This window comes from Cyprinus carpio, chromosome A18, assembly GCF_018340385.1.
Source record: "Cyprinus carpio isolate SPL01 chromosome A18, ASM1834038v1, whole genome shotgun sequence".
NCBI lineage: Eukaryota > Metazoa > Chordata > Actinopteri > Cypriniformes > Cyprinidae > Cyprinus > Cyprinus carpio.
The window spans coordinates 22,313,213-22,340,563 of NC_056589.1; the positions used below are offsets into that span (position 1 = coordinate 22,313,213).

Below are 27,351 nucleotides of genomic sequence, written 5' to 3' on the forward strand. Positions count from 1 at the left end.
CCAAATTAACAACAGCTAAACAGACACCAGGCTATAGAAAAGGTACGTCACTGACGTGCACATTTTTGCATGTCTTTTGTTCACAGGCCATTACGCACAATAAAACTCCAGTAACTCCAGTCCAAATTTGTTCCACTGGTTGAGCCAGTGTTGCTATGCAGGATTAGCTCAAACAAACACATCAATGTTTTTATAAAACCACAGAACCCCAGGAAAATCAACATACAAATATCCTTGGTTGTCTATCCACAATAAGGTTGGTAATACATTTCAACATTAATAATAGCACATAACACCTTTAACTAAATGTTATAAGAAAAGTAGTTTTCCTCAACAGAGTATAGCTAGTACTACTGTCACCTACAGTACTCATTTTCCCTCTGAGGTCCGCTTGAGCAAAATTTTCAAATAACCTTTCCCTAATCTGTGAGAATCCATCAGCCGTGCCCTTGACTGAGAACTCTGCAGAGAGATGGCGGGACGATACGGAGCCCCAGAGAAACAGGACCCTTTGGACAGAGCTCTGCCTCAGGGACCAGTGTAATCTTCTCATGCTCCCTGCAACCGCAAACACCGGATCAGTATCTCACTCACCCAAAAGCCAATGTCCAGCCATGCCCGCTGTAGGGGAACAGGACAGTAGAGCAGAAATGATCCCTTCTCCAATAAACAGCTACATGTCACCCCAGGCGAGAGCTGCTCTCTGAAGTCACTGGAGTGACCAGTGGAGGAAGAGAAGGTGAAATGAAATAAACACTTGACATCTTGATGCCTGAATGTCCTCCATTTCTGTCTGATCCTGCCCTTGAAGTCATTTTCACATGTAGATGTGAGAGCTTGAACAGAAGCACTTGAATATAGAAAAAAAAAGCTGTGTAATAATTCTGCTTTTATATTATCCACATTGTGAGTAGCACGATGTAGTTAATGTCACACTCTTTTACTTCTTTTGTATGTCAGAACTGTGGCTTGCAAGGCTAGCATACATGCTCTGACAAGCTGATATTCTTATACTAACAAGCTGATATCCCTACTAACATAATTTTCCAATCCTGTTGCCACGCAGAACATGTTTCTGCATCAACGTATTTGGTTATTCCTAAAAAAAACATTCCTGAAAAAAAAGAAACATAGTCTTGGTCGATAAAATAAAGATAAAGATCACTCTAAAAGCAGGATTTTTAAAAGTCTGCGAGGTTGCAAAGGAACCCAGGGTAACTTCTAAGCAACTTAGAAGCTGCATTCTCACATTGGCTAATGTTAATGTTCATGAGTCCACCATCATGAGAACACTGAATAACTATGGTGTGCATGGCAGAGTGTGTCTTTTCAAACACAAATACACTTAGCCAGAAACTGAATCCAGATTACAGATGCCAGAACGGCTTTGTTTCTCAAAATAAAATAAATTTAAAACCACATGTTTGAATAAATAATAACAAAAATGATTATTCTTTAATGAACAATCACTATTAAAATAGTATAGGCCTATGAGCTATTCTTCTGTATATTTATGGACAATGTCTACAAGATGATTCACCATGTGTTATTCAAGGAGAGGCAACTGTGAAATATGAAGCCAGCTCTTGATATCACACAATATAAAAAAAGCAAATAAGTAAGCATATGCAAGTGAGAAATTGAATGTCAAGGTGTATGACCGAGGAGGAGGAAGAAAATGTGTTTTTGACAGTAACCAAGCAGAGTGAAAGTATCTAGTCACCTTATCTTTCTCTATGCTATGAAGAGAGCTCTATTTAAGCTTAATTACCTGTGGATTAGCCAGAGCTTTCAGTGGCTTACATCAAGAGTAGAAAAGAGAGCTATCAGGCATTGGCCGAGACTTAAGCTGTGACCTGTGTCATCTCTAAGATGAGACAGGCTACATATGTGTTTCTCTATGCTAGTGAACAAAAGCAGGCCTGTTATAATGGCACTAGAAGCAGCACCGTTGTCCCACAGTAGATAATTTCCTCAAAGGAAGTGGATTTGTTTACCTGTTCATACCAAAGCCAAATTAACAACAGCTAAACAGACACCAGGCTATAGAAAAGGTACGTCACTGACGTGCACATTTTTGCATGTCTTTTGTTCACAGGCCATTACGCACAATAAAACGCTCATAATGATTTCTTTCAGGAGTCTTCTTCATCTTTACACTGCAATCTCTGCCACAGCTGCCTGTTTATGATCTTTAAACAAACAGTTGCCAGTAATCTAATTATACAATTAGACTTATTATCTGATGCATTATACTAATAAGCCTTGATAAAATGTTCTTTATCTTATTTAATCATTGCTTCATTAGTATTAATGAGTATCAAAATTAACATAGCTGAAAAAACTGAGATTGTCACACATAAACATGCACACGGAGGAGGGTGAGAGTGCGCCGCTGTCATACAAGTGGCCTGTGCCATCCCTAGGGTGTGTGTGTGACTGATGTGTACTGACATCTAGTTAACTGCGGGCTGGCCTCCATCAATGACTCCTGGAGCCCTTCCTGGTCTGCCAGCTTGAGGGTCCCGCTCTAATACCTTTCCTGAAATCCTCCCACCTGCTCACGTATGGCCCACTGCTGCTGATGAACAGACAGCTGGGAATGCTAAGGAAGTGGCTATGTGCAGGTACTGTACACCTCTATTGTGAGGATCAATGTCAGAAAAACAAAGGGCAAAGAAAAGAGGCAGAATGGGAGAGAGCGAACGGGGAGGAAGAAGGCAAGTCTTGAGCAGCTTGATTATGGTTAAAGGGCAGCTTAGAGCAGAATGGTGCTGTTGGGAGATAGCAGGCATCCACGGTGTGAATAATTTAGCAGAAAGGATAATGAGAATGAACATTTGCCTCTATGTTGTCTGTCTTTTTCAATGCCTGGGCTTTAAAGATAGCAAGAGCCCTCACTGAAATGCGTGTTTATCGTCATGCCGACTGACAGCACCAACACGCGTTCTCCAAGCCCGGCAAACCTGATGCATGCACACACACACATATGCATATACTCCCACAAACACTTGAAGAGAGAAATCCAACATAGCTATTACAGCGTAAACAGTAAAGTGGATAACACCAGAGCAGACTTCGAAATTAGTTTCTCTTTCTGGCATAATCTCGTGCAACACGTACGTATATAGATGCTATACATAATCCACTGCCTCTCCAGCCAAAGTGCAAAGGGAAAGTGCTCTTCTAAACCTGTATTAAACTTAGATATGTGAGTATCAAGTTTTAGTGCTTGGGATTAGTTGTTTTTTATTTTATCACGGTACTGAAATTTAGTTTAAAAAAGTGGTCATAATACCGTATAACAGGTTAAATAACATTTTTCTTATAACAAAAATAACTGAACATTTAAATACAATAAAGCAATACAGAAAAATATATAGAGTTAAATGTTTTACACAGATTAAAGTGCAAAAGAACTATAAAGACCCATAGGTATCACTTTACAATAAGACCTCATTACTGTAGTTAACCATTAACATTCACAATGAGCAATAGCTACATTTGCTACAGAAGTTATTAATCTTTGTTTAAAAAATACAAGTCTTATTTAAATGTTAGCTCATTAAATAACACAGTTGCAACATTCGATTTTAACAATGTGTTATTAAATATTGGAATACCTAAGATTAATGAATGCTCAGAATAATTTTTCATTGGCAGTTTATGTTAACTAATGAATTAACTAATGTTAACTAATGAAGATCTAATTTAAAGTGTGAATGAACAATAAAGAATCAAAACACTTTTTTAAACAATATCTAGGGCATGTTGAAGTCCAGATTAAAATGAAAAAAAGAATATTTTTTTTTTTGAGAATAGTTAGTATTTTAATTCTAAATATTTAAGTATTTGGCGCTGTGATTAACACCATAGCGAATACACACATTTGAATGGCTATTTAAAATTATTTAAATATGTTTTAGAAATTAGTACAGTACTGCTTTATTTATGGGGTTTCCATGGTAACGACTGCATTTTCTGCAGTTTAGCACCATCTGCTGTCAGAGAGTGAATGAACTTTCATTCAGCGCTTCTCTCACGTGTTCCCCCATGTGCTTCGCATCCGTGCTTTTTATATCAGAGCCGCACACGCGTCTTTCAAGCAGCATACAGCAGTGTTGTGCATTTAGACCAGTTGATGGGAAAAGTATTGTTAAAATGCATTCCAAATTCTGAATATTTTGTAATATATAATTATTCACGGTATTTAGAAGTGCCTACGATAACAATATTGTGCATATTAATTACCGTGATGTATCGCATTACCGAATACCACATGTCTAATCTCAAGTGTGAAATAAAATGAATATATAATTTGTAATAAACATGTATTGGGATAGGAATCATGAGCAATTTAACTCCAGTTTCTCTTAACAAATATAGTTCCTTAATAGTTCCATGAATGATTCCTTTGAGGAAGAAAATGTTAATTTCTTAACATTAGTAAATTACACAAGTTAAAATGAACTAACAATAAACACTACTTGTAAAGCATTTATTAATCTTAGTTAATGTTAATTTCTAGATTTACTAAAAAAAAGTATCTGTTAATGCACTTTGGATTAATATGAACAAAAAATATACACTTATATTTTTATTAACTAACATTAAGCTTAATAAATGCTGTAAAAAATAAAGTGCTCAAAGTTAGCTCATGTTAACTAATGCCTTAACTAATGTTAACAAATGAGACCTTATTAAATTTTTATTGCTGCTTCACTAAAAAGAACTTATTCATAAGAGTCATTCATTCGGGAATCAGACTACACTTCTGGTGCTTTATGTTTAGTCCTGTAGATTCAGCATTGATGTTGTGGCACAGCTTAAAAGTAGTTTACTGTAAATATTGTGACTTACTTAAAAAAAGGAGAGAATTTGGAATTTGTAAAAGTAAAGTAGTTTTGTATTCTGACAAAATAATTTGTGATTGGCTCAAAAACAAAGTGTCTAGAACTGAGCATCCAGCAAAGATGGCAGATTTCAAACAGCTAAGTGCATTTATTTTCTTTGGAATAACACGTACTGGTGATTTGTACACAAAAAGGGCCACTTCTGATTTTATGTTGACTTTAAAAGTAATTTTAGCATGTTTTGACAGTTTATAAAACTGTGCATTTACTCTTTTATTCCACCAGGAAAAAAAAAAAAAGGAAAACCCATCATGGTGGTGTGTTCCTCATCGCCTACCTGTCATGTTCCTGTCTAACACGCCAATGTCCTCAGGCGTCATGCTGCACTTCAGCCTCCACAGTGACTGCTCTAATCATCACACTGGGTGATTTTACCATTAAGCCATTTCTGTGATGGCTCCCGGCTGGACAGTATCGATCTCTGTACATGGCGCTTTACATAAACCACTCAAATCCACCTGCAGCAATCTCTGTGTTGTGACTCCTCACATGGCTGGTTCGAATGCTTGTAAAGTTCAGGTCTACTTCGGGACAAGACATCTCATTTCATAGCCTCTGACTGAGTGTCTGCCTTCATTTGTGTACATGTGTGTGTCCTGATGGGAGAACCTAAGCCCTGAGATGTGTAACGTATGGATTTGCATTAAAACTGGTCCTGTGGCAGAGCAATTTATCTTCAGGTCTGACAGGGTTGAGCTACAGATCAGGGATCTCTGCTGTTGTCACACTATAATTCTAATCAGGTAACCAAGAAACACACATACCTCTCTATTTCTCCTCCCACTTGTTCCTCTTATTAATGCATCTTGGTCTTATGTGGAAGGAGTGTGTGATGAATGTCACAGCTGATCGCTGATCAATACTTCATTGTAACCTCTGACATAGTCATTGAGAAGCTTTACTAAGCTACAGTGCACATTTGCAGTTACTTAATGTTTACATTTTCTTCAGTGGTGCTTGACCATAATTTTGCATTATATTTGCATAACAGGAATCATAAGGACCGTATTAGATACAGTATTCGGTAACAATTGAAATTCAGTGTGACTAATAACTAACACTAATGTGTTTTTGTGAGAAATATGATTTTTGCTGGCAACTTTTGCAGATTATATGGTAATGATCCTTGAGGAGAAAGCCAGCATATGGGGCCATTCACACAGAATGCATTTTCACTTTGAGAAATGTGAGATGCAAAGTGGTGGGATGACAAAAAAAGTTTGGACTTCTTTCAACTTGAGTGCCATGTTTTTAGAAAGCCATGTGCAAGATGGTGCAAATGATGCAGGCACAAATGTCAAATTGTCCATCCAGCGGATATTTACATAGAAAAACTATATAAAAGTAGCGCAGTGGAATAGAAAAATAGATACTGCGTTCTGTATAAATGCCCCCTATCTTGCACAATAAAAAACATGGTCGTTTTTCAGCTCAAAACTTCACAATTTGTTTATTTAGAAGTAGACAGTCCACTATATATTGATTAAGAAAGATTGTGTCAGTTCAAGCAACGAAGTTCATTGTGTGGTAAAGATGTTGCATTTCTTAATGCACAATAGCACCACATGATCCCAGTTCAATTTACCACTGTGTGTGCGAACATGGAAATGACACTGCTTGAAAACTCCATGGTTGTCTATGAAGGAGAGTGCCTCACATTTCCATTACTTTACAGGCAAGAGCATGTAATGTCCTGGGTAGCAAGGCGTAGCGCTGCAGTTATCAACCACTTTCACAGCAATCACTCGACATTAAGAGAGACGACACGCACGCAATTACACCAAAATTACACAGGTAACAGGCTCCAAGACTGCATGTGCACAACAAATACTCTTTTATTCTGTTTTATTTCTTCTACAAAGGCCCCAGCGACTGTAGTGCACTGAGACCATCTAGCATCGCACAGAAGAAAATGTTTCCAAAACGCGGCTAGGAAGAACTAACACTTTTGGCAAAGCAAGTAAAGCCCAGTTGCAGCACTGCAGTGAACCACAACAGAATCAAACAAAAGACTAAACAGGAGGAGGTCTGTGATCAATGGTCAAGGTCAAGATTAGGCAAAAGATGGAGATCCATAGTGCTTCTATATATGTGTTCATTGAGACCAGGATGAAGCACACACACAAGTCTAGGCATAATTGCACTACTCATGTAAAATTAGTCATGTGGCTATTAAATAAACTTTTAAAATGTAACCAAAAGGCCAGAAAAAAACCCTGTTTCTAATATCAGTGGGAGACTCTCTCTCTCTGAACATAATTAGTCCACCAAATCTGATAGCATTTAAGAGTAATTTGACTTTATTTGGCTGAAGAAAACAAGTTGTAAAACAATATTACTGGTATATAGATGATAGACAAATATACAGATAAATATAGACAGACAGACAGACAGACAGACAGACAGACAGATAGAGGTTGTAAGACAATATTGATGGTCAGACAGACAGATAGGTATGAGCTCACATGGAATGTGTTTAAAAAAGAGAGAGAGAGATAAAAAGATTTTAGATCTTAAGGGCATAAAGTTCAAACCCAATGAGCCCAATTAATAAACATTAGTCTCTAAAATGTATTATATATTTAATACGCAAAGAAACAGCATAGACCCAAATCTCATTTCTGACTGTCTAAACCCATCAAGCAGACAAATCCCCCCTGAAGCATATTAATATTTGATTCTAACAGACCTCCAGTCATGATCTCACTAGGGGCAATATACTGACATCAGACATTGTCCATGCACCTTGCATGGGTTTCAGAGCAAATTTATCACTGCCAGCAATGAAATATTGCAACAGACTGTTCAGACTCTAAGCAAGAACACCTGAGCACTCTGGTAACTCGCTAAAGGGTCTTGGATACATCTATCAAAGAGCATTTTGATAAGCATTTAAGTAGTGCAGTATGCTTTTGAAATATTTCCCATGATGGTCCTTTCTCAAGAACAGACGAGACTATATATCACAGGGCTTCTGTAGTCTATTTATGAGTTCTTCATTCAGACACTCCTGAAGGTTTCACTGGTTTGAGGGCTTGGAAAGACACACTTCCTCTGAACAGTCCCGTCCCTAAATCCCATCTCAGTACCACACTCAAACTTTTCCCTGCATATAACACTCTAAACAAAAATGGTACTAAATAGCGCTAAAAGGGGTTCATTTGCTTGTAATCATAGGGGAACCACTTTAAGTGCTATATACAGTGGAAGTGAAGCAATCAGTCAAGTTTATATTATTTAGTAAACTGATTTCCACTTTAATACAAATATATATTTCAAACACAATTAATGTAACCATTTTAAAGAAAAAAAAAGGATGTTTTGTTATAGCTTTTGGAGCTATCTTTTTGAACACACGGAAGGAAGACAAACTTGAAAGGATTGTTAAGCCCATAAGTCCAATTGCGTTACTTGACCTATAAAGTGTTGTAAAAAAGTTCCCACAGTCACAAAAAACCCCCCCAGAAAATTTTAGGGAATTAACAAAACGTCATGGAAACATTTACAGTGACTATAAGTTTTACATATAGTGTATACATATGTGTGTTAATATAATTATTTTATATTGTATTTATTTTGGCGTTTAAAAATATTGGTGCTAAGTGGGGAAGTGTTCTCCTGATATGTTCCACTCTCAAAGCTGTTTTGAATCACTTTTTAGAAAGTCAGAAAGTGTGAATATTTCCTAGAATATTTCTGTATGGAGGGCCTTGGGGCCAAAAGGTTGGGAACCACACTATCTTCATGAAATTCACATATTTTAATGTCATTTTTAATCCTTTCCCCAACTAAACTAAGAGAAAAAGAGAGAGTTAGAGAACCTTTAAAGAACTCTACAGGGGCTTAATTGGTTCTTTGAATGGCAGGGGTGCTATATAGTCTTAACCACCCAAAAGAACTGCTGAAGAATCCCATTTTTTCCTACACTCTAGGATTAGTTTCCACCAGTTCAGGCCAAGATACCAGAATCTCTCAGCAGCTATACTGTTACGTGAAACATATTGCTCTATGAAAGTCAATGCCTTCAGGACAAAGAAAGTCACATCAGCATTGTCCTACTGTTAAACCACTGACCTTTAAAACTGTCTAACAAATAAACAGAATAAGTATACAAGGTCATGTTTGAACAGGTTATCGCATTTCATACTCTGGATGCCTATGTACACACGTTTTGGTGAATTTCAGTGTCCACCTGATGTTAGTGTAACCTTACTTTTTTTTTAACACTATACTGGTCATGCAGGAATGGGTATGCATGCCTGTTTCCGTCTCACAGTTGCAACTTTCTAACTTCAAAATTTTTACTTTAAATATAGCAAAGTACCATTAAATCCCAACCAACCAACCAATCAGTTTTGTTTGGCTCTTTTTGTTGTTGTTAACTAAATCAAAACCTTAAAAAATGTTTCCTTTAATTTAAATAAAGCTGAAATCAAATCATATATAAATAATAGATAAAAAACATATTAACTATTAAAACAATAGCTTAAATGAAAATGACAAATGAAAGGTAATTCAAAATATTCATAAATACTAAAATATTTAAAATAATTTTTCATCCATTTAAACATTCACTTTTGAAAATCACAAATCCAATTGCTTAGAAAAGAAAAAGCAAACCTCAACAAGTGACATGATTTGATCATTTACAATTGTAGCACAAATATCAACTTTTTATGTTTAAGATTAGCTGTATATGCATGATGCTTGTTTTAGCTTAAATGAAAACTGCCTCTCTACATATGCTCTTCAACAAAATTTCTAAGATGGCAATGGCAAAGAAAAAGCACTTAAAAATAGAAAAAAAAAGAAGAAAAAAAGAAGAAGAAGCAGGAAACAGTAATAAACAATCAATGCAACAGCAGCATCTGAGATGCATACATCTTCATAGAGCATCCCCTCTAAACAGACACATTTGAAATTGACTGATATTGTTTTGCTGTGGTGGGCTTTCAACTGATTCAAAAGCTACTGAGTGTCACTACAGCCGAATGGAATGAGGGAGCCAGCAAAAGCAAATCTTTCTCCTCTGAGCATAGAGCTTTTTATCTGTCAGTAATATTCTTTCAGGGCTACTGTTTGATTCTTCAGCTGCTAAGACGATTAGTATCTTAAGATGCTGCAACTCAAGCTGTACAACTCTTCTGTCTCCTAACAGGCAGCATAATCCAGTCATCATGGAGTGTCTTTGGACAAAGCGTATGCCAAGAAATACCTGCTTTGCATAAGTGTGTGGTGCCGTTCATGATGCATGTAATCTTGTATAGCACCATGACACATTGGGATAGATCCAGAGTTTATGAAATTTTGGCACATGGCAGAATACAATTCTGTAATATCTCATTTGACCGTTTTCCATGGTTTTCATTATAATAATACAAAATGTCATAGAACCCTCAGTCTAAACCATGAAGCAGGGGAGGATCTAGAAAATTATTTTTAGGGTGGCAAGGGGGTGGGATGAGTACTGTGAGGGTTAGCAACACTAAAGCTAACAATCATTCAATCATCTATACTTAATCTATATTATATCATCCATACAACATCTATACTAAAAACAAAACATAGCCACAAGCAGCAATCATCAGCATCCAATTACCAATGGCATGATTAGCGATCTAACTGAAATAAATCTCATAATGTGTTGTGTTGTTACAGCTATGTAGTGACTATTTAGTGATTATGTAGTGATAGCATGTATCATAATATATGTAGTGTAAATGTGGACGAATATTCAACATTTTATACAAATTGCATGTCATGTCAAATTCAAATAAATGTGGAGATTTCATTTGCAGCTCAAATTTTTATCTGAACCATTTATCTCAAGGCTCTTTCATTTTTATAATTTATAATTATGTATAATAATGTTTGCAGTTTAAGTGTTTGTTTTATTATTCAACAATAATAGTAAATAATGTGTCTTATAAAAATGTTATAATATATGTCATCTCGAAAAAGACAACTAAAACAGTCTCTTTATTTTAAATGGACAGCAATATATTTAATCATTTCTGACAACTTGAAAATATGTTTTATTAGGGTCTATTAAAAATTAAATAAATCTTTAATGATCTACATTTCACTGTACACTAATCATATAGAACTACTCTGTCAGAACACCATACTTATACAAATTAACTAAATCTATGCATTTATTTGCATTCAAAGAGATGGCAACTAATAGAAAAAGATTAAAAAGTTCCTTATCCTGTGCCCCTCTTGTAAGATTCTGGCTCTCTCTAGTGGACAACATTAATATATTTTCATCTTTCAGTTGAAATGATTGTTAGTTTGGAATATGTATAATAAATGCAGAGAGTAAATTCGCCATTGGTTCTTGGTCCCTTAATAACAAAATATCTATATCCAGGGCACCAAGACACTGTCTGTTAAACACTAAACTCATTCTAATGTCTCTATACATAAAGATTTTATTAGGCTACTTTGATGATATATATTTAGTGCATCAAGTTCTTATCAGAAGTAGGAATGTCTGTAGGCATAACGGAAGGGCAGAACACACAAATAATAGCAATCAACTAAGAAAAGAAAGAAAAGAAGTTTTTCTTTCAAAAATGTCAGTCTATAGTTAAGATTAGATTTCTTACCCAACTCTGCTTTTATTTTCCGTGATCAGAATCATTTTATTTAGTCGGATGTCAAAGGTATCCATGATGAAGTGGAGTGGGCTCAGAGAATCACGACGCAAGTCAAAATTAATGATGAGAAGCATTGTGGAAAATAATATTGTATATAATAATGGAACAACAGTCTATTTGTCTGTGAATTGGACTATCCGGCTACAGTGGCTGTGCTGTGTGTTTCTGACTCACCAAAAAGAAACCGCTCATAAGAGTAATGAAGTTGACTACAGCGTGAGCAGCCTTGTTTTCTTGCCATTTTTTTTGTGGTGTATCTTTTTTTTATGTCATCACATTAAAGTGCAGCTGCTAAAATTTGGTACAAAAAAAAAACAAAACACCAAAACTGCTTACATTCATATTTTATCCTGGGATAAATTTGAAAAAAACAAAAAAAACAACCCGCCCCTGACAAGAGGCATAAAAATCAATCATGCTACAAAGAGTGCAAAGGCTGCTGCAAAGGTCACAAATTACCCTGCTGTGGTTTAGTGTTTAGAGCCAACATAAAAACTGCTTAAAGTAAAAAAAAAAAAATTATATATATATATATATATATATATATACACAACATATATAAATATATATATTATATACATATATTAATATACATATACATATATATACATACATATACACATATATACATATACACATATATGTATATACATATACACATATATGTATATATATATATATCTATATATATATATATATATATATATATATATATATATATATATACATATACACACACATAAAATACATAGGGGAAACCAGTACAGACAACAGAAGTTTTGGTGTAAATTAAACAAGGGAGACCGGATCTGCATCTAACTATTAGATTTTGAGTCAAATGTCCAACACAACTGTGACACAAACATGTGTTTAGCAAAAAATTACAGAATGCTCATTTTGGCTAGTTACTTTGAGAGCAAACCTAAAGATTACTCGCATCATTTTGTAGTTTGCATGCACAAAATGATTTGTTGAGCTCCTCAACAAGCTCAAGGAGCTCATGAGCTCTGTGTGAACCTCTTTTTACTGTGCAAGAAGAATGCAACAAAACGAAACAGATGCTGGGTGATCGTTCAGAAAACAGCAGCAGAAGAGACTTGATTACCTTGATTCAATTAGAAACCCCACAAGAGAGTACGAAGAGAAGGCCTAATTAAAAGCTCATCTTGATTGAAAATGCAGGGGAGAATGTCATTTGTTAGGGGCCGGAGTGCAGTTGGGAGACAAGTAATCTGGGGACGGTTGGAAATCTTGGGGGGATCGCTAAACAACTGCCTAATGTAAATTGAAAAATGATAACAATTAGTGTGTGATGGCCACTTGGGTCAGGCCTAGACACAAACACCATTAAGATCTAACAAACTTTCTCTCCTGCTGCCCCTCTCATCTCAAATGAAGGACTGCTGATCAACATAAACAAATTAAAACATTCTCAGGACGATGGCATTAGGCTCTGGACCAATATTAGAGGCACAGGGATACAGCGTAATACTGAATTAGATGCATTTCCCCTGGCAACTTGACTGTTTCCGCTTTAATCCCACAGTATGCCTGGCCAGCTAAATGACAGTGCGCTGCTGAAATGGAGCGGTTTGAAATCCCCATTAAAAATAATGAGGCAACTATTTTCACCGCCTGTTAGTTGAAAACAATCTATATCACCAAGAGCTTGCACAGTGAGCACTATAAAAGACAACAATAGCAGAAGGGAAATTTATTTAATGACCTCTTGTTGTCCTTTGCTCAGAAGCTTTCTTCTCACGTTGAGCTCTGGAGCTTGCAGAAGCGTTTTGCCAAATATATTGATGTGCCTTTAGGGAGCACCTGCAATTTTGGGAGCCGTAACCAACAACGTTCTTGCATCATGCCTTCTGAGGCGAACACTTTGGGAGAGCATAATAAGAGTCTAATTTAGTGTATTTAGAAATATCAAATGCACCTTAATAGATGCAGAACCGCAATGAGACAAGTGAATAGAATAAAGAGATAAATGTTTGAAGAGGAAAAAAAATTGGATAATAAACAACCCCTGAACTCCATTCACATCCATTTGAGGGTTTTAATTCAGAACTGATTAACTGATTCCCTTTTAAATCATGAATGTAAATTTTAATTAACCACAACACATAGGATATGAAAATTAAAAAATATGATTAAAAATCTAAATCCATCTATCCAATCTCCCAAATAACAGTGACAATAACTTATTTTCTTCAGTCAATTAAGGTCAAATCACCCAGATTAATGGGCTAATCAGAAAAACAAAAATACTCAGAAAAACAGTCACCAAAATAAATGTTTTTGTCTATTTGTAACATTTAAAACTTTGCCAAATTGCCAAATAACTTATTTATTTGAAATACATTTTGTTGTCAATTATGGTCCTGTATTACTTGTAGTCTGTAACTTGTACCAGAAAACAGTGGCAAACTGGCAATATATACGATTCCAAAAGATAAAGATTACATTAACATTCTTGTTTCCTGTGGCCGCGACTGAAAATCATCAAGTATGGATGGTTTACTTTACCCACTCTGCTGCACATTCAACAAGTAAATTAAAAACGATTAATCTCCACTCCACTATTTGCAAAGATGATCATGTTTACAAAAATTGGGACAAGTTGTTTTGTTGTCGTTGGACTAGTTATTTTGTTGTCAATTATGGTCCTGGACAGAGATTCACCAGCCATTTGTAAGGTCTATTTAGTAACTAGTTCAGGGGTCTCCAACCCTGTTCCTGGAGAGCTACTGCCCTGCAGATTTCAGCTCCAACCCCAGTCAAATACACCTGAACCAGCTAATTAAGATGTTCAGAGTTTCTTGATAATTACAGGCAGGTGTGTTGGAGCAGGGTTTGAACTGAAATCTACAGGATGGTAGCTCTCCAGGAACAGGGTTGGAGATCCCTGAACTAGTTAGTTTGTAACTTCATACTTACAGGAATAGTACACCCCAAAATTAAAATTAGCTGAAAATGTACTCACCCTCAGGTCATCATAGATGTGTTTGTTTCTTCATTGGAACAGATTTGTTGAAATGTAGCATTACATCACTTGCTCATCAATGGATCCTCTGCAGTGAATGGGGGCCATTAGAATGAAAGGTCAAACAGCTGATAAAAGTATCACAATAACCCAGTAATAAGTAATCCACATGACTACAGTCTTGTGAAGTAAAACATTGCATGTTTGTAAAAACAAAAACAGATCATTTTTAAGACAATTATTTTAAATTGTAGCTTCAGGCCAAAATAATTAAAAAAAAGTCCATAATAGTAAATTTTTTTGACTGGTTTCACTTATAAACAGTGCTTGATCTATGCATTTATTTATTTTTTCCTGGAGAAAGCAATGCAATGCATATAGAGGATTCTTAAACACACAGCTTAAACACACAGCTTCACTTAACAAGCCGTTAATTGCTGGAATGGACTAATGGACTTTTTTTCTTCCTTTTTTTTTGAGGGGGGGGGGGTTGAACTATCCCTTTTGATTTGGTTGCATAATTTTTTCACAATTTGTACAAGAATCCGTAGCCACATAATATTACAGTATGATATTTTCCTTTACAGATCTAATAAGACTTGAAACTATTCCAACTGCTTCTCCTAGACTGTGTATTTAGTCTATATGCCGAGTTACATTTCAACTAATTTTAATAGTGCAATGCTCAAATACTTGTAGTCTGTAACTTGTACCAGAAAACAGTGGCAAACTGGCAATATATATGATTCCAAAAGTTAAAGATTACGACAGAAACCCATTCTTGTTTCCTGTGGTAGCAACTGGAGATCATTAAGTATGCGTGGTTTACTTTACCCACTCTGCTGCACATTCAACAAGTAAATTAAAAACAATAATCTCCACTCCGCTATTTGCCAAGATGATCATGTTTACAAAAGGGTGATTGGGGTGGCGTATTAGAAGGTGAGGCAGCATCTTACGTGCACTTTGCTTAACTGAGCGTCACTTTAACAGGCCTCAGGTTGGCTGGTGCTCCGGCACGCGGAACATTCACCAGCTGCCACTGTTAAAAGCCATTTTAAATAATTTCTCAATACCATTACCATTCAAGCATAAAACATGGTCACTTGTTAGATACCATGGAATGAAAATTATACATTCACCTCAAGCCCGAGAGATTAGAGATAAAACCCCTGTTTTCATGCAAATTAAGCCAATATCTTTCCTAAACATTTAGTGGTTTCCATCTCAGAATCTTCATTCAGTTGGTTACCTTTCTTCTGGGATTTCTGTTTTTGCAAATATAATGCAACCAAACTGTTCAATGTGGATTACAGGACATTTTAACTGGATACAAAAAAGTTCCTTAATATTAAAACACTAAATGTTAGATATGTTGTAAACATGTCATGTTGCTTTACCTGTACAGTAATGAACCACACACACAGTGCAATATGTACATTTATCTTGTTATTTTATTCCCTTTGAGCTAAATATTTCAAATATGACAGTAACACATGGCCTTTTATATTCAAGACATCTCAATGACAATCTGCTGATCACTGTTTTTTGCTCATCTTGACCAAGAAACAGTGTATACAGTGCTTCTGTAATACAACCGACTTTTGAAAATGTCATCCATCCCATATTTTTTGTCCTCTTTCTCATAAAGATGAGGTAGAATTGGGAATGTGGTTAACAGATGTCACTAGACCACCACTATGGCAGTCATATATCTTCTGTTCAAGGGCATTTTTGTGAATACTGAAATGTTTGAGAAAGCAAATGTATAGTGTTTTGAATTTTTATATATATTTTCAGGATTCAACAAAAATGTTTGAACAGCTTTAGGATCTGAAAAATGTTCTGCAGATGCTCAGACTAATATTTGCCCTTGAAGAAAAAGTTTTGAAAGGCTAATATTGACTTCCCCTGTGAGGTTGGTATCTCATAGTTTTGATTCTATTCCTTGAATAACATGTCACAGATTTCTGTACACTAATTTTCAAGTATATTCAAGTACAAATGTGGAAAACTGCACTTTGAATATGATGGTCTAGACTTTGACACCATAGGAGCTGCATTTTGCTTGTCACTTTCATCACATCATTAAAGCCTGTTTCTTTCACTGAGTAAAAATTTAAAAAAGGTAATTGCGAATTTTATCTAAAAAATGTTGACTTTTAAACACAATTGCGAGAAACAAAGTTGGAATTGTGACATATAATAAAAAGACTATTTTCTTACAACTGCAAGTTTATTTCTCACAATTCTGATGTTATAATGCCCAATTAAGTATATATCACACAGTTCTGAGAAAAGTCAGAATTGTGAGCTAAAATGTTTCAGTTACCTTTTTAATTTTTATTCAGTGGTGGAAACAATTTTCTATATATTGGTGGCCTAAAACTGTCAAGTAAAAAAAATACGGTGACGAATAGCTCACCTCAGCTTGTTCTAATTAAGCATTCTAATGTGTGTTGTTAAGTGTGTGTGCGCTGGTTAGTGTGTCTGTGTGTGTTTAGCCTTCCCATTCCTGATACACTCATTACAGGCAGCTATTGATTACTTGAGTAAGGTGTCCTTGGCAAGGTGATGTCTGCATGTGCGTGTACACATGCGTGCTTATGTCATAGAATGAGAACTTAATAATCACCACATTTATTTTGTACTACATGTCTATCCTGTCTCATATGCAGATCAATAAATGTATGCGAGCATGCACATAGTCTGTAGACTTAAAGCTTGTTTGTATGTTTGTGTGTGAGCCTTTTTTGGATTGCTGGTAATTGCAGTGGAGATGTGCTAGCCGTATTACTGCTGGTGGGATGATTGCCTGGCTCTTTCTCTATAGTGAGTTGATAATGAGATGGCCCAGGTGATGCGGCTGCCGTCAATAATTCATGAGTCAACATTGCTACACAGTACCTTTCCCCATTCAGCAAATCACAGAGGGACAAAAAAAAAAAAGAAAAAAAAAACGGTGAAAGAAATACATATTCCTCCTCTCCCCCTTTTTAGCAGGGCTTGTGGGAGAATAGAATGATGCAGGTACTGTAGGTGTCACTGGATATATGCTCTCATTTTGGCTGTAGGACGGTTGAATGCAATGGCGAATCACAGTCATCTAGGGTGGCTGCGTCTTCGTCTGCATCCTTTTCCATGGCTGTGAATCAAACCCAGTGCTGAATTTTCACACCCTCAATGGTGAGAATGGAATTCCTGCAGGCTATTACAATATGCTAACAAGAGGTGTGAAGCTCTGCTGCTGTCCATTTCAAATTTCAACATCTCAGAAAGACTGTATAGACTATACTACGGATAGTATAGATGAATATTCTTCTCGAAGATGGGTAGAAAATGTTGTTGTGGAGGAGAAATGATACATGTGATATTCACAAATTTAGCTGCAGTGCTAATGTGGGAAATGCAAGAATGAATCTTGTCTACAATGTGACCTTAGCTTGTTTCTTTCTTCTGAATAATTAGTGCTGCTTGTTAAAGCTACCATGCCCTGGAAACCACATATAACATCCTAGCATAGCAACATAATAATTCATTCCACACATATTAGCAATTTATAGTAGCACCATAAACCACTCACAAAATTCTAGCAACTGCATAGATACATGCTAAAACCACTCTGAATCTCATAACAATTGCATGGCAACACCCTGACAAGAATCTACAACACCCTAGCAAGAGCATAGCCACAGGTTAAAAACCATTCTGATCATCTTATCAAATGTGAAGCAACACCCTGGCAACCACCTTTGAAACTGCATAGCAAGCAACAGGTTAAAAACAATTCTGAACATCTTAGCAGCTGCATAGCATTACCTTGACACTCACCCACTACAATATAGCAACTGAATACCACCAGTTTAAAAATCATGATCTATTTCTTAGCAGCTGCATAGTAACACCCTGCAACAGTTATTCTGTTATTAAAGCTTATTCTGTTCATCCTAATGACTACACAGCAACACTCTGGCAACTGCCCACAACATCCTAGAAACTGCAATGTAACTAGTTAAAAGTCATTCTGAAAATCTTGGCAACTGTATTGCCATGCCCTGTAATCTACCAGAAAACCCTAGAAACTGCATATTTACATGCAACAACAACAACAAAAAAAGACTCTTAGCAACTGCATAGCAACACTGTGGCAACCACAAAACCCTAGAAACTGCATGGCAAAAGATGAAATGTCATTGTGAAACATCATTCTGAACATCTTGGCAACTGCATGGCAACCACCTGGCAGCCACCCAAAATATCCTACAGCAATAGATTAAAAATGATTCAGAATATCATAGCAACCACCCACAACACCCTTGCAACTGCATAGCAACAGGTTTAAAATCATTCTGAACATCTTAGAAACCCACAATACAGTAACACCCTAAGAACTGCAAAGCTATAAACTAAATCTGAACTCCTTAGAAATTGCATAGCAACACCCTGGCAACCACATACAACAGTTTACTTCTAGGTGACGCTTCACGTCATGACTAAAAACGCCCCTTAGCTGTTATAAATTCACTGTAAACCATGGCTTCTTGGGGCTTATTACTTTATTCCTACTGGCCTCTATTGTAAGATCTAATGGCAATTCACACCGGACTGACAGATGACGACAAACGGCAACAAACATGTTTGGCAGGTTTTGTCAGATCAGTTTTATTATCCCTATTGTCATCTGTTGGTGTAGGTCAGCGCTTGTTTTTACTGACTGAACAAGTTGAGTTGGCATTTGTCAAGTCTTGGAACATCTGGGGAATGACGTATTGTACTTGTCGGCTGTCAGTGTTGATCTGGGTCTTTTGGTTTAGTGCGAATTTGCCTTAATAGAAGAGGCAAAGAATGCAAAGAGAAAGAACATTAGTAGTATTATTCCTGAGTTCTAATCACTTCATGAAAATGACAAATTAAGAATATTACTTGAAGGACCTACTTCCTCATTTGTAGCACATCATATTTATAAATGCCACTAACTTCTGTTATGCACAATGTTTTGCCAATGTGTACCTATAGTATGTCATGCCAATAAAGCAAAATTAATTGAATTAAAAGAGGTCATAGAATCTTCTAGAACTGAGGCTGTAGTGTTGGCAGACTCTCTCTCTCTTACAAACACGCACATGCGTTTCAGTGTGTTGATATATTGTGCTCTTTTTTTCAGCAGGCACACTTGATGCTCTCTCTCTGTTTACAGTTTTACCCAATCAAGAGCTCTCAGGGACAATAAGGTCTCCGACAACTCAGTTTCTCTTCTGATGTGAGGTGGAATCTGCCCCCAGGGCTCTTACCTGCCACATCCATCTAACACACATGCATGCACACACACACACACACACACACACACACACACACACACACACACACACACACCCACCCAGTACACACCATTCTGAGCATTAATCTTCCTCACACATACACTTTGAATAGACAACACACACACACACACACACCCACCCACCCAGTACACACCATTCTGAGCATTAATCTTCCTCACATACACTTCAAATGATTAATCACGATCACATCCAAAATAAAAGTTTTGTTTCCATACATATGTTGTGAATTTTAATGTATATATTACTACATATTACAGATGCACACATCTTTCTTCTAAATATATACATGCATGTGTGTGTATTTAAAATACATAATAAATATACACAGTATAACACACATATTATGTAAACAAACTTTTATTTTGGATGTGATTATATGATATATATAATATATATATATATATATATATATATATATGAATGCACTAATGCTTAAATGTTTGGGATCAATAATATATATTTTTTATATATATTTAGTTTTTTGCTCATTGTTGATAGTTTTATTTGATTTTTTTTGTTTTTATGTTCACATATTGTGAAATATTATTGCAATTTAATTTATTTATTCTATTTTCATATAATTATTTCTGTGACGCAAAACTGAATTTTCATCATCCATTACTCAAGTCTTCAGTGTCACATGATCCTTTAGAAATCATTCTAATAGCCTGATTTATTATCAGTGCTGGAAACTTTAAAACAATCACACACTCTTCTGACCTTTTCAGGTTGTTCCTATGCTTCTGCTTCCAAGTGCCGTTGTGAAAAAATACATCACAGATGAGACAGCATGACACTTAGAGATATAACTGGATCAGAGGGAAGTGAATGGTGTGCAGAGAGTGCAGAAATGAAAGAAAGAGAGAAGCATGACTAAAAAACAAAACATAAACAGTCCTGCATTCATGCTTTTTCATGGCCAAAAATAAACTGAATTTTATTTACTAGTCTCCAGCCAAGCAGGACAGATGTGAACACAGTGTGCGTCTGGCATCTGTGTCACTTCATCAAACAGTCACCCAGATACAAAAACATACAGTGGCTGGAAAAAAGGACAAAAAAAGAAACAGTATATGGACACATTCATCTCTGAAAAATATTGAAAAAGAATAATGTCTGAATGTCATTACACTAGATATAAACAGTCAAACCAAGTGCCATCTGCAAACAAATGATGCCAGACCTTTTCACAGAATTAACTTTTCTGAGCCATTTGTGCAATGATTCTGAACCACTGAAATATTCTGCTTATCAAGAGTTCTTGTACTATATTTCGTTAAAATAAATGTCACTTGGTTTGGTATTTTGTTTTATAATGCAATGACATTCAGATAGTTTAATGCAGTTTAAATTTAGATAGTAAAAAATTATGGCTTAAGTGACCAAATATTTTCTGAGCGCACTGAACATTTGTATGGCTTAACCTGTAAATTAATTAACTGCTGAACCAGTTTTGCATTTTAAATTCAAATAGTTTCTTACAAACAACAAAATAATTGACAAACTTGAGCTGCGTGGATTACTTGTGGATTATTGTGATGTTTTTTCAGCTGTATCACCTATTCACTATTCCCTTAATAGGGGTCCTAAATAACACTGGATTCAACTGACTTTCATTGTAGTTTCTTCCAAATATCCCTTCACTTTAAGAAAACTGCCCCTTTAAGGACAATTTTGAATATTTTGTGACCGTGAGTTGTGTAAATGTAGTAGGTCAGGAGGTGAATGACTGACATTGAGAGGGTTTTCTCTCTGCTCTATCTGCCAATTTAAAGCAAGAGCACTCTCAGAGGATTTAGAAGTCATCGAAATTTGTGGAGACAAATGCCTCATGTCATAGAAGATGAAAGATGCTTCTAAATAAATGGAGTAAGTTTATAGAATAAATGGAGAGTATGACATGTAGCCACCAACATACTCAACATATGCCTTCACTCACCACTTTTAGACATATTTAATGAATACAATATGATATTAAAACAAGCCAAATGTTCAACATTTCAGTAATCAATAATCAAGAAAATGTAAATATAAACATCTGATTGTAATACAAACCATATGAACATCCTCTCTTTAGACCATGAAAAGATGGTCTAAATTGTGATAAAATCACAATTAAGGCACCGAACCCCCAACTGCTCCCCGGGCGCCGCAACATAAATGGCTGCCCACTGCTCCGGGTGTGTGTTCACGGTGTGTGTGTGTTCACTGCTGTGTGTGTGCACTTTGGATGGGTTAAAAAGCAGAGCACGAATTCCGAGTATGGGTCACCATACTTGGCTGTATGTCACGTCACAAGATTTGAATGGGGTTAAATGGTTTAAAGAAGAAAACAACATAGGCCATGGATATTTCTGGTCCATTTTTTTTTTGTTTTGTTTTAGAGAATGCATGCTAGCATACAGATGGCCTGAAATCTAACAAACATGGACTAAAGGACACAAAAGTTCATTATTGATTTTATGGTGTCTTTAAGTTTTCTCTCAGATCAAGCTAGAGGCTAATCCTGGAAATAGTAATCATAGATCCATTGACTTCATTGAGGCCATGAACACCTGTGCACACCTATCGACCCAAACACATGTTCCAATTACATGTCCTAGATCCTAGATCCGCATGGCCAAGCATGATCATTTATTGATTTCAACTCATTCAGCAAGGTCTTGCACGTTTGTGTTTTCACAAAGAGTAATTGTTATGACAAAAAGGCTGTGACTTAATATAACAAACTTCTGCCAGGACGGCTCTAGTATTTATACAGACTGATTAAGAATTGATGTGGGCCAAAAACAGAGTATGGAATCAAAATGAGTCTCATTCAGTCGAGTGAGGAGGAGGGGACTGATTACATTGCTGTGTCACCATTATTCTTATATATTGTAGTCACAATGTTAAAAAATGGATAATCAAGGCTTGTTATTCAGACCTTAAACTGGGTAATTCAAAAACAAGTATAGCTGCAAATGTTCCCCATTTTTTTGTGTTAAAGTTTTAGCATCACTTTTCAAACTGAGAGCAACTTGCAGAGTTTCACAGGTTCATTTTCACATTATTTATAATGAAGGAGTTAGTTTGTTAGACTGTACTCAGGCATCTCCTGGGAAATGTTAATGGTGGTTTATGAGCTAATTATTTCAGTTAATCAAACTGGTGAGAAATTATCAGATGATATTTGTTCTTAGCGATGATGACTTGAGACGACCAGAGTCATTTTTTTTCTGACTTCAAAATGAATGCAAAAGCTAGTTAAATGCCTGAGCTACTTCATAAAATCACAATTAATATGCAAGTGTACCTTGACCTTCAAACCAAGACATTTCCTTTCCTTTTTTTTTTAAAGCAGCTACATTGGAGAAGTAGGACATGCATTTATTTTTAGACCCTTTCAACAACATTGCTTAGTAAAATATGGCTATATGAAAAGATGGTAGAAAGGTACAAATGGATACCTGAATTTATGCTACAAATATGGAGTAAAACATTACTCATTTACATTATACTATTGCACTTGTGCATAAATTACCCAGTATATTATTGTATTTATTTTATAATTTTGGTTTAAAAAAGCTATTTTCTCTCTCAAAAAAATATAAAAAATAAAATACTATTGCACTTGTGCATAAATTACCCAGTATATTATTTTCATATGGTATGTTTTATAATAATAATAATGTCCTAATAGACAAGACTCTTTAAACTTTGCAAAGTTGTTATGAACACTTTAGTTTTCTATATCCTTAAAATACCTTACATGCATATGATGGTACGTTTATTGTATCAGTCGTATCCACATTGCAATCTATTCAGTCTCCATTATAACTCCAAGAATAGAATCATATTTCATAACATTTCTCCATCAAGGAATCTGGTTCTTCTTCCTTTGGTCTGCAGACAGGCTTTAAACAAACAAGCAAAGTTAAAGTGGTGGGAAGTACAGTAACAGCTTTATTAAATTAGTGCAAAAGACAGACATAACTCATTCACCACGTCATCTTTTTCTTTCCATTTTCAGAACTTACAGGGTCTTCCACACAAACCCACACACACGTTTTTTTTTATTTTTTATCTGTTATCTTTCTCTCTCTCTCTTTTTTGTTGTCTTCTTCTCACAAGCACAAAAAATAAAAACAAAAACCACTGAATCAACAGCCTTCCCTGGCCTCTTTGACTTGACCCAAGGGGAGAGGGAGAAAAATAAAATAAAAGCCGTACCATCAGAATTAAGAATCACAAGACAGATTCGCTCTCTGCCTGCAATTCACTCTCCAGACTCAAGAACCGCACTCTAAACAAGAGCTCGTAGATGAAAAAAGAGGAAAAAACATCAATGGCATTAGAAATAGTCCCTAAAATTTAGCAAAAACATACAGTTCTTTTCTTTTTTCTTGTGAGGGGTCATTAAAGAATAAGCGATCAAAGTACATAAGTTAATGAATATATTTGTACATTGGTAAAAAATAAAATATATATAGTGTACATTTCCCCCCACCATCTCACACATTATTATAATTATATATATCATGTTCCACTCCATAACAACTAATGCAATTGAACAAAAAAACTAAAATAAAAGACGCAAGAGATGCTTTTTTTTTTAAACTCTGAAGGCTTCTGTCTACCACCCTGCCCTAAGAAAACACAACCACTGCAGACTAAACAGGCCTTGTGTCCTTCCCTTACATTAGTAAACAAGATCAAATACAGTAGTCTTTAACCAGAGGAAACTAAAGTACATCGAAATGTCCAATCGCTTTGCCCTCATCCAATATATCTTTGTCCAGTGAGAGAGAGAGTTGGAGCATCAAGGCGGTGCCGTCCATGATGTATTCCAGAGATATGAGAAGACAGGAAGTGCAGGTGAAGGAGGGAGAGGACAGAGGGAAAGTTCCTGGTGAAAAGGTGGAGGCCATGAGGTGCACCGGTTGGGGATAAAGAGAGACGATGGTGAAAAGGAGGAGAGCAAAAATGGAGGGTGCAAAGGGTCTTTTGGAGGTGAGGTCTTCTCTCTCAGCGTGGTTTGCATGTGGTGAAGAGAAGAAGGTTTCCTTCATTGTTGCAAAAGGACTACAGAAAGAATCAGTGGAATTTACAAGCCTGCGAAAGAGAAAAGAGAAAAGAAGAAATGTGAAAACGGTGATTAAACACTATTTGAAAGTTTAACAGTACATCTGTGTTGGTAATAAACTGCATCTCCCTCAGCAGCAGGTTCGGAATTTTTAGGACAACATGAGATATTTCCTATAATATTGATGCAATTAATGTGTAAAAATGTGAAAACCCACAAATCATTGAATTTATAAATTAAACTAATTAGGAACAAAATGTCATTCTCGTCGAAGCTCCAGGAACCTTTAAAGCCTTTTACTTCTGCCTTCACTTTCCTTCCATACTCCACTCCACACCGCCATCATCGTAAAATATGATTAAAATGTAACTTTGAAAAATGCAAGGTCTAATTTCGCAAGACTTGAGCGAAATGAATTGGCCTGCGGATCTCAGAAATTCAACAGCGATCGAACCATGCCAGATCCGATACGAGGGAATATTAAATGTGGAGGGGGGGAAAGACTATTGATTTTTTTTTCCCTTTGCTGTTGTTGTTTCTTTCTACTAGATACATTTGTACAGCTTGGTCCTAAATGGCAGTGGAAGGAAAATAAGACTTGAACGGCACTTAAGAGCATGCCCGAAGTTGCTCTGTTCCACAAATGCCATTTTCAAATTATAATGAGACTCCAGCCCCATTTATTCATGTGCCGAGGGCCCGAAATGCATCCAGGTAATGCTTTCCCCCTTAGGCAGACGAGTGTGAGCCTGAAACATCAAAATATATAACTGAATCAATTCACCTCTCTGCTTTCACATGCAATAAAGTCAAGCAAAGAATGGATAAAAATCCTCACTACTCTCATCTCCTCATACACACATACTCTTCACTCCATCTTCCTAAGGGGGAAACACAAGTAAGTGTGCAGGCAGCAAGATGAAAGTGTGTTTGATCTAATTACCATCAGCCTAATTGGAGGAAAGTGGTTGTGGCAGCAGTCAGCTGCAGTGAAACAAGGCACAATAACACACGTGAACCCTGCAGAGCTTTGGTCAGATAGAAATACACTCCTCTGTTCCTCATCATTCACTCCCTCAATTTGTCTTTCCATCAGCCAAGTAGTAAAGTCACTCATGATGGGCTTCAAGTTTACAGCCAAGAGTCTGAGTTTTCCATTTGTAGCTAGATAGATTTAAGAGGTTGGAGCCATAATTTTAAATTAAAATAATAGTTAAATCAAAAATGTAAATGATTACTGTGGAAAACAAAAGAACAGATTTTGTCTCTTTCTCTCTCTTTTTCTTTCTTTTGGTCCATACACTTGTCAGTGGGGTCAAATGTTGTTTTGGACCCCAGTGACCTTTATTGTACAGACTCTTAAAAATAAAGGTCCTTCAATGGCATCTTTGATTCCATGAAGAACCTTTAATATCAGTAGAGCCTTTCGCTAAAAAATGTTCTTTAGCTTATTAAAATGTTCTTTACACTTTGATAAAAAAAAGTTTTATAAGTGTTTAAGTACTGTTAATTGAAAGGAACCCAAAATGGTTCTGTATGGCCAAAAAAAATAAAAGAAAAGAAACTTTATTTTTCAGTACAGACAAAAACAATTCTTTAAAACAACTTTTTTGTTACATAGTAGAAAGTAAGTCAGACAGGTTTGGGATGACATGAGGGCGAGTAAATAATGAAAGAATTACTATTTTTGAATAATCTATCCCTTTAAAAATGAATTATACTATCTTTTACTCTAAACATTAATCATTCAACATTGATTTGAGGTACCATTCATGTCAATAGCACATGTAGGGATCAAGTTACTCCAATGTTCAGTACTTAAGTTTAAGAGTTCTGAAAACCTTGAACCTTGAGTATTAAAAACAGAAATTGAAATCTTAGCAAGTGGCATTAATCATTCTTGTCACGCTTGAAAATTCATTAACAAGAAGAGGTTACGCTTTATCTGCCAGGTGCACTGTGGATGGCACGTCAAAACAAGTGGCTTGAAGAGCCAGTAAACGGGTCGATGCTGTGGAAATTTCTCTTCCCCTCGAGACAGGCCACATCAGTACCCAGAGTGGATTAAAGAGTAAAAGCGCCCATCTTGGTAGAAAAAGGGATTTAAACTTCAAACTTCAGACTCAGGCTTATTTCCCTGTTTGTGGATTAATTATATTTTACCCCTGTCGGGCATCTTTCATCAGATTAAAGTGTGGTTTTACAGGTCTGTTGAGTATATCACCACTCTTCATTTGACCAGAAATATCACGTTAGGAACATAGTCCAAATCGTCGTCTGGTATGTAATTTTCAATTACAGCAATTATTAATTAAACTAGGACTGACATTTTCAATTTCATTTTCATGTGCTAACAGGCTGAACTTCCTCACTGTTTATTAAGCAT

The 27,351-nt window shown here is 36.0% G+C and overlaps 1 protein-coding gene across 4 annotated transcripts in view; it reads right to left on the reverse strand.

The window, feature by feature from the left end:
- Positions 1–23,816: 23,816 nt before the first annotated feature.
- LOC109109916 (cadherin-13-like) overlaps positions 23,817–27,351 on the reverse strand; it is a 283,438-nt gene continuing 279,903 nt past the window's right edge. For all 4 annotated transcript variants that reach the window (XM_042775469.1, XM_042775468.1, XM_042775471.1 and 1 more), the window contains one exon: positions 23,817–24,994. In XM_042775469.1, coding sequence (XP_042631403.1) covers positions 24,987–24,994 — 8 coding nt within the window. In that variant the 3' untranslated portion in view covers positions 23,817–24,986. The remainder of the gene's footprint in view (positions 24,995–27,351) is intronic.